The 13269-nt window shown below is 47.4% G+C and overlaps 1 protein-coding gene across 1 annotated transcript; it reads left to right on the forward strand.

The window, feature by feature from the left end:
- The first annotated feature begins 8324 nt into the window (after nucleotides 1–8324).
- EXO5 (exonuclease 5) lies at nucleotides 8325–13064 on the forward strand. Its single transcript, XM_056123386.1, has 2 exons — nucleotides 8325–8435; nucleotides 11914–13064. The coding sequence occupies exon 2, from the start codon at nucleotides 11923–11925 to the stop codon at nucleotides 13042–13044; it is 1122 nt and encodes a 373-aa protein (XP_055979361.1). The 5' UTR covers nucleotides 8325–8435; nucleotides 11914–11922; the 3' UTR covers nucleotides 13045–13064.
- The last annotated feature ends 205 nt before the right edge of the window (nucleotides 13065–13269 follow it).

Consider the following 13269-nt stretch of genomic DNA (forward strand, 5'->3'; position numbering starts at 1 on the left):
AAAAAAATAAAGGATAGTCCTTCAAATTAAGTAAGGCAATATGGAAATTTCGCACATTTTTCCCCTTTTTCCATAGTAAATTAGTTTTCGTGTGAATTCACTGACTAGAATTTGGGAAACTACAGTTTAAAATATCATCACCCAATTTTTAAAAATCAAATTTTTTTAAATGAGGAAAACTTTCACATGGCATAAATTTCAAAAAGCAGTAGTACCAGGGAGGTGATTCAATGTGCTGAGTGCTTGCTTTGGTTTGAGGGGGCCAGGTTCAGTCTCTGGTACCACACGGTCCTTCAGGCTCTTGGCCAGCCTCAGGCCCAATAATAAAAGGCATGATAATGGAAAACTTCATAAAAGTGAAACGCTCCCCTCACCAAAGTGTACTCAAAGATAGTCTTTTTTCCCTAGCCCTGGGGATCAAACTCTGCATGCAGGACCTGCACTCTTCCTACTAAACCTATTTTCAGCCCTCAGGCAACCTTTTTTTTTTCTTATTGGGTCACACCCAGAGATGCACAGGGGTTACTCCTGGCTCTGCACTCAGGAATCACCCCGGGCGGTGCTCAGGGGACCATATGGGATGCTGGGAATTGAACCTGGGTTGGCCGCTTGCAAGGCAAACACCCTACCCGCTGTGCTATTGCTCCAGCCCCAGGCAACCATTTTTTAATGACTAACTTTTGTGCACTCCCTTTTTCACTTATATCCAGGAAAATACAGGTTATCATTTTAAGTGTCAATGGTAATCTTTACCGACATAGTACTTTTATAGAGAAAGTGCTCACTCATTTCTTTAACAACTACATAGTATTCCATGGGGCTGGAGTGATAGCACAGCGGTAGGGCATTTGCCTTGCATGCAGCCAACATGGCCGACCCGAGTTCGATTCCTCCGCCCCTCTCGGAGAGCCCAGCAAGCTACCGAGAGGATCTCGCCCGCACGGTAGAGCCTGGCAAGCTCCCCGTGACGTATTCAATACGCCAGACACAGTAACAACAAAGTCTCCAATGGAGACGTTACTGGGCCCGCTCGAGCAAATTGACGATCAATGGGAGGGCCTTTACCTTTTACCTATATAGTATTCCATGACTTGGATGTAACTGTGAATGAATTTATTGCATTTACAATCTCATATAATATTATAATGAACAATGTTGCATATTTTTCCTCACATGCTTAAGTATGTAGTTTAAATTCCTAAAACTGAAAACTTGGGGTTTTTTTGGGGGGGATCCACATTCAGCAGTGCTTAGGGCTTACTCCTGGCCCTGCACTCAGAGATCACTCCTAGCAGGTTCAGGGGATTCTACGGAGTGCCGGAGATCAAGCCCAGGTCAGCTGTGTGCAAGGCAAGCACTACCTGCCTTACTATCACTCCAGCCCTAGAGCTGAAATTTTTGAACCAGAGTATATGCACTTGTGTTATGCCTATAATTGATGGAAGGTTGCCAGACTGACCTTCATAGAGCTTGGATCAATTTATTTTCCCACTAATAAGATAGAAAATCATAAAAAGCCTTATCTTGTGTTGAAATACATTCGATCAGTCATCAAAGAAATACTAATTTATCCCAATGACAAACTAGATCCTGTGAACGTCCCCAGGAACAAAACTAGCCTCTGGCCAATAGAAATTCTCATCAGAACTAGCATCCAGGTCTTCCCACCCCTCAAAGTCTCAGTTGGATAAGACTGGTAGACGCTCTACCAACTGCTCTAATCTCTGACTTGTAAGCCTCATGAGAGACTAATGTACCTATTCCTTTGGTAAATAAAACTTTTCACTGCATACTATTTGGAAGCAGGAAAACTGACAATTGTGTCACGGTACTACCATGGCAGGGTCTTCACTGTTTGACTGATCATATAGAACATTTTACAGTATGGTTATGCTAGTGAGTAATACAGTTCACAATGAGAAAGAAGAGAAGGGATGAGATTTTTCAAACATCAATGAACAGGCATTAAGTAGTTAACATGTATAATATGAAAACTGAGCACCTAAGCTAGGATCACATGTTTTATTTTTCAATATGGTAGCTGAAATGTGGATGGTTTTCCCTTATTCTTCCCCACAATCACTATCCTAGTTATAAATCAAAGCCTGGCACTTAATGGTTCTCTGTTTTTTATTTATTTATTTATTTTATTAGTGGATCACTGTGAGGTTACAGACTTACAAACTTTCAGTAATACAATGCTCGAGTACCCATCCCTCCGCCAGTGCCCATTCTCCACCACCGATGAACCCAGTAGGTCCTCTTATTTCAAATGAACTAATGAGCTGGGACTAAAATTGGAATCACTTTGTATAACCCAAGTGGCTTTCTCTCTACCTCTCATCTCTACTTCTGTGTTTTTGTTTTAAACACCCCATTACAGTTCAGAGCGACAGTACAGCAAGTAGGGCGTTGACTTGCATGCGACTGACCCAGTTTTAATCCCCAGCATCCCATATGATCCTCCAAGCACCTTCAGGAGTAACTCCTGAGTGCAGAGCCAGGAGTAAGTCCTGAGCATTGCTGGGTGTGACCCCCCCCCCAAAAAAAAACAACCAAAACCAAAAATTCCACCCCATTACAAATCATGGTGACCATGACTGCTGGTGTGACCTATTTAAGAATTCCATAAGCCTAAAGACATCATCTTCTCTACACAGTTGTGCAATGTCACTTTTGTTATCAATCAAGTTACCAAAGACAAAACTATGAAGGAAGGGAAAGAAGTGACATTTTTTTAAATTGAATCAACGTCAAATACAGTTACAAAGCTTTCATGTTTGAGTTTCAGTCATACAGTGATCGAACACCCATCACTCAACCAGTGCATATACTGCCCCCCATTTCCAAATTGCCCCCTGCCTCTATGGCAGACAATTCCCCCCACACTCTCTCTCCACTTTGGGGCATTGTGGTTTGCAATATAGATATTAAGAGGCTATCACGTTTGGTCCTTTATCTACTTTCAGCACACATCTCCCATCCTGAACAATCCCTCCAACCATCACTTGTGTACACTCAAAAAGACAGCAGCAGCGGAGGTCTATCTCTCCCGCTGCCTGCGTAAGGTAGTCTCACACGGGTTCCTCCACCCCGGGGAGGTGGATGGCGATGGGCAGGTGAAGGAAGGAAACGAGGGCCAGGCTGGTTGGTCTTAGATGAAGTTTATTCGAATCCTCTCTCCATCCACTCCAGTCTCTGTCCTCTGCCTCCCCTTGCCTATTCTTACAGTCTCATTATATCCCCCAGCATGAGGGGTTGGGGTAACAATTACACATAGGTGTGGTCACAATTAATAGAGGTAGAATTCTTTCCCTTGGAGAAAACAGCTTCTAGGACAGATTCTCATTATCAGATCGACCCACCCTAGAGCAGAATCCCCTGGGTGTGTTTCTCCTCTCCTTGTCCAACAAACATATAAGCATACATAATATAAATCATTTTGTATGGATACAGTAAGAAATACCTTAAACTTATAGAATTCCTCTCTTAGGGCCATGTCAATCTCAGACTATAGTGCTCAGGCCAGATAGTCTTTCCTATCCCTAGCAGGGTCCTAGTCTTGTTGTTACTTTTGTATCATGACAGCATTTATCTATGATCAAGCTCTTATAGTTAAGAATCGTGGCACTTTGGCCTGGCCCATTTTAATGCCAGGGTAGCTCACCGCTTGCCCTGGGTCCATTCAGTCCCTTGTTGGGACCCTGCTTTTGGGGTGGTAGGAACCAAGGGCAAATGAGGCTTAAGTTGAGAAATCAGGTGCCTGGGAGTGAATAATATTCAAAGCCAATTAAATCCTAAATTACAAAGCATAATATTAACGGTCTTCCTGTATCTATACAAAAAGAACATTGCTTTAAAATAAACTATTCAAAGGACATAAGGAGAGGAGAAAGGCAATATTAACTTACAATCCAATTTCAGTATCCTAGAAGGATCTGATCTTACAAATAATTAACAGATTCTGATTAAAGGGAAAAGCTGATTAACCGGATGGGGAAGAGAGCAGAGAGAAGTGGTTACAGATAAGCAAAGGAATGGGAGTGACTCCGGAGCACTGTGATGGGTGTAACCTGATAAACCTAAGCTCCTCTGGCAAGGGAGAAAGGACAAAGCAGTGTCATCCTATAATCACTGACTTAGTGATTCCATCTCTATTCCAGCTGTCTTCTCCCTCAGCTCATGAGATAGGCTTCCAACTATGGAGCAATATTTCTGGCCCTTGTGTCTACTGTCCTTGGGTGTCAGTCTCATATTATGTTATTTTATATTTCACAAATGAGTGCAGTCATTCTATGTCTGCCCCTCTCTTTCTGACTCATTTCACTCTCCATGACCATCCACTTATAAGCAAATTTCATAACTTCATCTTTCCTAACAGCTGCATAGGATCACTTAATCACACTTAACTTCCCGTTAGTCGTCGATTTGCTCGAGCGGGCGCCAGTAACGTCTCCTTTTGTCCCTGTCGCGTGCTAGTGTAGCCCAATGGCATCTGTTTGCTCTGGGAACATGAAGAGCCTCAAACCGATCGTTCATGATCTTGACGAAGAAGTCTGACCATCTGGTAGGTGGGCGGCCACGCGGTCTTTTGACATCCCGTGGAATCCAGTCCGTAACAGCTCTAGTCCAGCGGTCGTCTTTAAGTCTCATTACGTGACCAGCCCATCTGATTTTTGACACCTTGGCAAACGAGACAGCGTCCCTGATTCTCGATCGTCGACGGATGTCGAACTCTGGATTCTTTCTCTCATTTGAGTGAAACGTGATATTCCAAGCTCTTTCAATTCTTCTTTGGGAGACCTGAATAGCATTCTCATCCTGTTTGCGTAGGGCCCAGGTCTCTGAGGCATATGTTAATGCAGGAAGAACAGTGGAATCAAAGAGATGTGCCTGGAGCCAGAGGTTCTTCGTCCTCTTAGCTATTTCTTCGATGTTCTTGAAGGTGTTCCAAGCCGCTCTCTTCCTCCTGCGCAGCTCGGGTGCCAGGTCATTTGTCATGTTGACCTCCCGACCTAGGTACACATAGCTGTTGCATTCAGAGATGGTCTTTCTGTTGAGAGCAAATGGGGCATCAGGAACGAGGCTGTTTCTCATAAACATTGTCTTCGTAAGATTCAGCTGTAGTCCCACCTTTCCACACTCACGGTCAAAGTTGGCCAGCATTTGTGCCGCTTGGCTGATGTTTGGTGTTATTAAAACAATGCCATCAGCAAAGCGGAGGTGGTGTAGTTGCCGACCATCTATCTTCACTCCCATTCCTTCCCATTCCAGTCGTCGCATGATGTTCTCGAGGGTGGCACTGAAGAGTTTTGGTGAAATGGTATCACCCTGCCGCACCCCTCTCTTGACATCAACGATCACTTCTTTGTAGAATGGTGAGATCCTGGTAGTGAATCCGCAATACAGCTCACGGAGGATCCTGATGTATTGGGCTTGAATGCCCTGATTGGCTAGGGCTTCAATGACCGCTTCCGTCTCAACAGAATCAAAGGCCTTCTTTAAATCAATGAACGTTAAGCAGAGAGGCATCTTGAACTCCCGAGAAACCTCAATGAGCTTGGTTATTGTGTGGATATGGTCGATGGTGCTGAATCTTTTGCGGAACCTGGCTTGCTCGCATGGTTGTCCTTCATCTAGTGTTCTGCCAATCCTATAGTATTCCATTGTGTAGAAAACCAAAGTTTCTTTAACCAGTCATCTGTTCTCGGACACTCGGGTTATTTCCAGAATCTGGCTATTGTGAACAGTGCTGAAATGAACATATAGGTGCAGATGTCATTTCTACTGTGCTTTTTTGCACGCTCGGGATATATTCCCAGAAGTGGTATTGCAGGGTCACATGGAAGCTCAATTTTCAGTTTTTGAAGGACTGTCCATATTGTTTTCCAAAAAGACTGGACCAGTTGGCATTCCCACCAACAGTGAAATAGTGTCCCTTTCTCCCCACATTCATAGCAACTCTGGTTGCTTTTGTTCTTTTGAATGTGTGCCACTTTCTGTGGTGTGAGATGATATCTCATTGTCATTTTAATTTGCATCTCCCTGATGATTAGTAATGTAGAGCATTTTTTTCATGTGCCTTTTGGCCATTTGTATTTCTTTTTTGAGGGCACTTCTATTATTTCTTCTCCCTATTCTTTGATGGGGTTGGAGGTTTTTTTCTTGTACAATTCTACTAGTATGTTGTATATCTTAGATATTAATCCCTTTTCAGATAGGTATTGGGTAAATGTTCTTTCCCATTCTGTGGACTCTCTCTATATTTTGGTCACTGTTTCTTTTGAGGTGCAGAAGCTTCTTAGTTTAAGATAGTCCCATTTGTTTATGTTTGTTTGCACTTGCTTGATCAGTGGTGGTTCATTCTTAAAGATGCTTTTAGAAGAAGTGACTTTCACAAGAGACAGACTGGTGATTTCCTGAGGTGGGAGTTTTAAGAAGTGCTAGTTCTGCTCTAATGATGAATCTGCTTAATTATACCTTTTTTTTGCCTTTTTTGGGTCACACCCGGCCATGCACAGGGATCACTCCTGGCTCTGCACTCAGGAATTACCCCTGGTGGTGCTCAGGGGACCATATGGGATGCTGGGAATCGAACCCGAGTCGGCCGCGTGCAAGGCAAACGCCCTATCCTCTGTGCTATCACTCCAGCCCCCTATTCTGCATTTCTGAAATTAGTTGTTTTAGTCACCATTAGAGGTTGATTTAAAAGTAAGCAAATTTGGGGGCAAAGTGATAGTACAGCCTTGCATGTGGCCTACCCTAGGTTCAATCCCTGCCACCCGAATTATTAGGTCCGGAGCCCTGGCGGGAGTAAGCTCTGAGCACCGCCGGGTGTGGCCCCCAAACCGAAATAAACTAAGGTTTTTAAAAAAAAAAAAAAAACACTAACAAGACAGGCATCCCTGGAAAGTGAGCTGGTGGTCGCTCTCAGCCGAGGTGCAGAAGGCAACGCACAGAATCTGCAGCCCTGAACTGGCAAAGGCCAGAGGCATCGGGAAAGGGACATGCCCAGTTCGTCCCTCTCTGGACATGGCTTGGGCATGGCTGGGAGGGCCAGGCAGGGGGGTGGATCCTAGGGCAGGGGGTTGGCGCGGTTCCGCCTGGAACAAGCCTGGAACAAGCCCCGCTTGCCGCCCAGGTGCCTCGGCCCCGCCCACCGGGAGGCGGATCCCCGGGAGGCGGAGCCTGGCGGCCACCAGGCGGCGCCGCTGAGGCTTCCGGGCCGCTGGGGGCGCGCGCGGGAGCGGCTCCCGGCGTCTCGGGTCCGGCTTTCGCTGGCCTTGCGCCCACCCCCCTGCTCCTTTTCCCTTTTCTGCTTCCCGGGGTCTGGCGAGGATCACTGCAGCTCTTCCGAGGCGGCGGAGGCGTGTCCGAGGTTAGGAGGAAGCCGGCCAGTGGGGGTGGCCAGCCGAGAGGCGGGCCCTGCCCGCGGCCCCCCTGCCCCGCTGTCCCCTGGCCCCCCGGGCCCGTGCACCCAGGCCCCCCGCCACGCAGCCCCTCGTTCGTTCCTCTGCCCACAGGTCCCCCGCCGCGCAGCCCCTCTTCCCCCCCTGCACCGCTGCCCCCCACCGCGCAGCCCCTCGTTGCCCCCCTGCCCGCTGCCCCCCTGCACCGCTGTCCCCCGGACCTCCGGTCCCGCTGTCCCCCGCCCCATTCCTCTTCCCCCAGCAGCCCCTCTTTACCCCCTGCCCCGCTCCTCCCCCCACCCCCTGCCCCCCACCCCGACCCCACTGCCCCCCACCCCACCCCCGCCCCGTTGCCCTGCTGTCTACCGCACCCCTGCCCCGCTGCCCCCAGCCCACGGGTAGCAAGTGGCCCCCCTTGCGGGCCAGGTACTCTCCCTGACTCTAAAGGCCGTGTATTGGGCTGGGGTCTTCTCCACCCCCTACCCCCGGCGCCGGCGACCCCTCGCTGCAGTCCCCAGCCGCTCCGGGACCCCATCAAAATTTCTGCAAGACCCTGCTGTCGGGGGCTGTTTGTTTTCTGTTTTGGAACCAGACCTGGTGGTGCTCAGGGCCTACTCCAGCGGCTGTGCTCAGGGATCACTCCTGGAGGGCCCTGGGGGACCTTGTGCGGTTCGGGGATTGAACCCGGGTCCGCTGCGTGCAAGGTGCAAGGCAAGCGGCCCATCTGGTTACTGTCACTTCCGTTGGTTATTTTCGAACCTTTCACTTTCAGGGAGCCGCGTGCAGGGAACATGAAGTCTGGATAGTTTGCCTCCCGGAGAGAGGCCAGCCGTTCCCTAGGATCTGGAGTGGAGTGCCGCTGTCTGTGCCATGCGAGGGATTGGTCAAGTGAGAAGTGACCAGAGGACCTCATCTGGCCGTTCACCTGGCTTCTGCCATCAGACCTGACTTTCCGGAGCTGCTTTTTCACCCCCAGCCTGTCATTTCAGCATCCTTCTACCTTTCCTTGGGTGCAGGAAAAGCCAGGTGAGTGCACTTTTCCTCTCTCCTAACATCTAATGTTTGTCGAAAACATAGATCCACTGTCTCATCCCTTCCTTGGGAAAAGGAAGAAGGACCGGGAAGGAGGAGACCACATCCTTTGACTGCTAGTATATGTGAGCTCCGTTTCAACGCCTCAGTTGTTTGGATAGCTGAGTAGGGTTCCCAGGAATACTCTGAATTTTTTTTTATTTATTTATTTACTTATTTTCATTGGGGGCCACACTCAGCAATGCTCAGGATTTGCTCCTGGGTCTGTGCTCTGGGATCACTCCTGGCGGACTCCGGGAACCGTAGAAGATGCCGGGATCTAACCAGAGTCAGCGGCATGCGAGGCAAACCCCTACCTGCTTACTATCACTCCAGCTCCTGAATTTTAAAGATGGCGCAAGAAAACTAAGAACTTTCCCTAAATTACTTGTAAGGCAAGTAGCAAAATGCTACTGCTAAATGCTCTTGAATGAATGAGGACCAGGCTTGGAATCCAGATCCGTAGGATCTTCAGATTCTTGGTACTATGCCAGTGTTTCTCAAACAGTGTTTATTCACTTACCAACTGTTTTTTTTTTTCCTTCCCTTGCTGTACCTATGTCCTACCTGTATTATTATTCCTATAGGCTTAACTTTTTTACTTATGTTTGTTTAAAAACCAAAATTTGTCCTAAGAAACTCCCGCATACTTTTTATTCTAAGATGTTTCTAAAAACATTGACCCCTGTTGCCATGTAAAATCATCTTGTCTCAAAAAGATAGAGACTGCATATTGGATTATAGTGCACTGCATGCTCCAAAGTGGTATGAATTTTCTATTTGCTTTCTATACAATGTTGAGGACATGATAAAACTAAGCAGGTAAGTGAAACACCTTAGAGAAGACACAAAGAAAATTATTTATCTAAGAAAGAAAATACACTCCAGTGGGTATTTTAGATTCAGATGTGCTGCCTGTATTTTTCTATGCAGAAAAATTTAGACCTTTCTGGAGTTTACTCTCCATGGTGGATTTCATACAAACAGATGAAATTATCTGAGTCAGTGTTGTCCTGTAGAAATATTTTTGCCTTCTCATATACCTGCCAGTAATATGTGGCTACTGAGTGCTTGCACCTTGACTGATGCAATGGAGAAAATAAATTTTAAATTCTCTAAATTTTAATTACTTTAAATGTCCCACATTTGGCCAGTGACTATATATTGTATAGCTCGGGTCTAGCTATTCGAATCAAGGTTTTCAAGAGAGATTGATCAGGATTTAACTCACTCCACTGGAGAAAAAAAAATTAAAAATCCAGGTACACATGTTGATTGTCATTTACATTTCTTCAGTGGAGGTTAAAGATTACCCAACCTTCAGGTATTTCATAGCTCACATAAAATTACTTATTTTGAAATTATTTTTGGCACATTTTTCCCCCCTTTTTGTTATTGTTATGTCTCCCAAGCAAAGCTCAGTGCAGGCAGCCTGCTGGTGACAGTAGCCAACTGTCCATGCTGCCACATGAATTTTTTTCCTGGTTTAACTTGTCTAGGGCATTTTTAGGGCAGTTGGGAAAAATTGAAGAGTAGAGTATTAACAGTGACAGTGAGTATTAACAATGATTACTTTGGTTAGATGATTATTAATGTAGGAGATTCTCCTTAATTGAAAATGAATGTGGAAGTGATAATTCTATTTCTTTCTTTCTTTCTTTGGATTTTGGACCACACTTAGTGTCATCCAGGGGCTATTCCTTGCTTTTTTGCTCAGGAGTGACCCCTGGCAGTGTTTAAGGGACCCTATATGGTGCTCAGGATTCAAACCAGGACTGGCCACAGGCCTTAACCTCTCTGGCCCTAAAGCTTTTATTTTACCAGTGTTATTACGTCTGTAATTTACTTTGAAATTGTTAACTGTCCCCCCTCCCATCCTTGCCCCCCCACCAAAAAAAAAAAAAGAAAAAACTCATCAGAACGTAGCTAATAATTGCATCAACGATTTATCTACTTGGTGCTTACACTGGTGTTTATTATTTCTATCTGTATGTTTGAAGATTTTTTTTTTTTTTTGCTTTTTGGGTCACACCCAGCGATGCTCAGGGGTTACTCCTGGCTCTGCACTCAGGAATTATTCCTGATGGTACTCAGGGGACCATATGGGATGCCGGGGATCGAACCCAGGTCAACCCAGTGGAAGGCAAATGCCCTACCCATTGTTCTATCGCTCTGGCCCCAGGATAACAGATACTTTTGATGGTAAGGTAATTTCTTATGGAGGAAGAGAATTAACTTAGAGGAAAACACCAATCTCTGTAATGTTAGGATCATTCATAAAGTCAGTAGGGATCAATTAAAACTCACCAAAAAGAACCTTTTCTTCTGTTTCTCTCCCGATTTCTGTACTTGCTGTGAATCTCCTCTCATTATACTGCATGTTGTTACTTCATGTATAAAGCAAATCTTGTATCAGTCTATAAGTGGCCTTTGAATTGCTCTCCTTTGTTCTTGAGAAGGATTTAAAAGAAGTCACGATATAAACTAATTTTCTCAGGAACCATTTGTAATTGAGAATAAAAGTCAGGAAACTTTAATTCTGCCAGAGAGATAGTATAGGGCTTAAGAAGCTGGCCTTGGGGCTGGAGCGATAGCACAGCGGGTAGGGCGTTTGCCTTGCACGCAGCCAACATGGCCGACACAGGTTCAATTCCCAGCACCCCATATGGTCCCCTGAGCACCGCCAGGAGCAATTCCTGAGTGCATGAGCCAGAAGTAACCCCTGAGCATCGCCGGGTGTGACCCAAAAAGCAAAAAAAAAAGAAAAAAAAACAAAGAAGCTGGCCTTGCATGCGGCTGGCTCTGGTTCAGTCCTCAGTACCACATAGGGTCCCCTGAGCCTATATAATAATGAGAGTCTGTTATTGTATATTGCTCTGTTTATACTACAACCCGGGCTGGAGTGATAGCACAGCGGGTAGGGCATTCGCCTTACAAGCAGCCAACATGGCCGACCCGAGTTCGATTCCTCCGCCCCTCTCGGAGAGCCCAGCAAGCTACCGAGAGTATTCGATATGCCAGACACAGTAACAACAAAGTCTCCAATGGAGACGTTACTGGGCCCGCTCGAGCTCGAGTAGTATTAACAATTGGTATAAATATGCCTCTTTAAATTCTGTACGTAAATTATTAGTCATGATTCTTTTTATTTCATTGGAATTTGAAGGTGATTTTAAGAAAATTTTATTTGGTGGACTGAGATGATAGTACAGCAGGTAGGACTCTTGCCTTGCATGTGGCCAACCCCGGTTCAATTCGCAGCAACTCATATGGTCCCCCAAGTTCCATCAGGAGTGATCCCCGAGTGCAGAACCAGGAGTCAAGCCCTGTGCATCTCTAGATGTGACCCCCAAGACCCCCACCGCAGATATTTTTTTTTTCTTTTGAGAATGCATTTCATTAACCTGATCTGTGTGGCCCTCACCCAACCCAGAGCTGTGCCATGGCAGAGACTGGAGAAGAGGAGGCCGCGTCAGCCGAGGCGTCGGGGTTCTCTGACTTGAGTGACTCAGAATTTCTCGAGTGTCTGGATCAGGAAAATAACCAAGATGCGAGTCCTCCGCTTAGCAACCCAGGCCCTTCCTCTGAACTCCCCGCAAAGGATGGCACAGGTAGGAATTCACCAGCACGCAAAAGAGAACTGGATGTCTCCTCGCCCCTGGAGCGCCTCCACCTTAACTATTTGTATGTCACAGACCTGTGTGCTCAGAACTGGTGTGAACAACAAATGGTCTACGGGAAGGAGCTCCCCGAGCTCTGCACGCCGGAGCAGGAAGCCGCCTTGGACGCGGGTGCCAGCATCCACCTGGCCCGAGAGCTCGAAGTTCACGATCTGGTGAACGTGGCCATCACCGCTAGAGAAGACGCGTGGGCAGTTAAGTTCCTGAACCTCCTGGCCATGATCCCGGTCCTGCAGTCGGAAGGGCGCGTCCGCGAGTTCCCGGTGTTCGGGGACGTGGAGGGGGTGCTGCTGGTGGGCGTCGTGGACGAGCTACACTACACCTGCAAAGGGGAGCTGGAGCTGTCCGAGCTCAAGACGCGCAGGCGCCCCATGCCCCCTCGGGAAGCGCAGAAAAAAAAAGACTTTCTCCAAGTCAGCCTGTACAAATGCATCTTCGATGCCATGGTCCGAGGGAAGGTGACCGCCGCCAGCCTGGTCCGCCACGCAGACTTGCGTCCGGAAAAGCCCCTGGGGCCCGCGGTGCTGCGGCACGCCCGCCAGGGGGGCATCTCCGTGCAGTCCCTGGGCGACCTCATGGAGCTGGGCTTCTTAGCCCTGACGCTGTCCGACCTCCCGGCCATCGACAGCTTGAAAGTTGAGTATATTCACCAGGAGACGGCCTGTGTGCTGGGCACAGAGGTCGTGCCCTATGAGGAGGAGGAGGTGCGAGGCAAGGTGAGGCACTGGATGACCTACTGGACGGGCCAGCGAGACCCTCGTGGGGTCGACGTGGAGGAGGCCTGGAAGTGCCGCACGTGCAGTTACGCAGACATCTGTGAGTGGAGGAAGCGGGGTGGGGTGCTCAACGCTACACCGGAGCCCAGAGCCAAGAAGAACAGATGAAGCAGGACAGACACCTGCAGAGTCTGAGCGTTCCTGCACCTCATGCCTGCATCAGACTGAAAGAGGGCCGTCCCTGAGCTCGCCTTTCATTTAGAGTATTCTGGTTTGGGTTGTTTTTATATTCTTCCAATCCTGACCAAGCAAATCAAGGACCAAGACACACCAGTGAATGGGAGAGACTTGGGAGTCTGCTATCCCAGGAGCTGCACTGTAGATCATTTAGAA

Source organism: Sorex fumeus, unplaced genomic scaffold, assembly GCF_029834395.1.
Source record: "Sorex fumeus unplaced genomic scaffold, SorFum_2.1 ptg000047l, whole genome shotgun sequence".
In the NCBI taxonomy this organism is placed as follows: Eukaryota; Metazoa; Chordata; class Mammalia; order Eulipotyphla; family Soricidae; genus Sorex; species Sorex fumeus.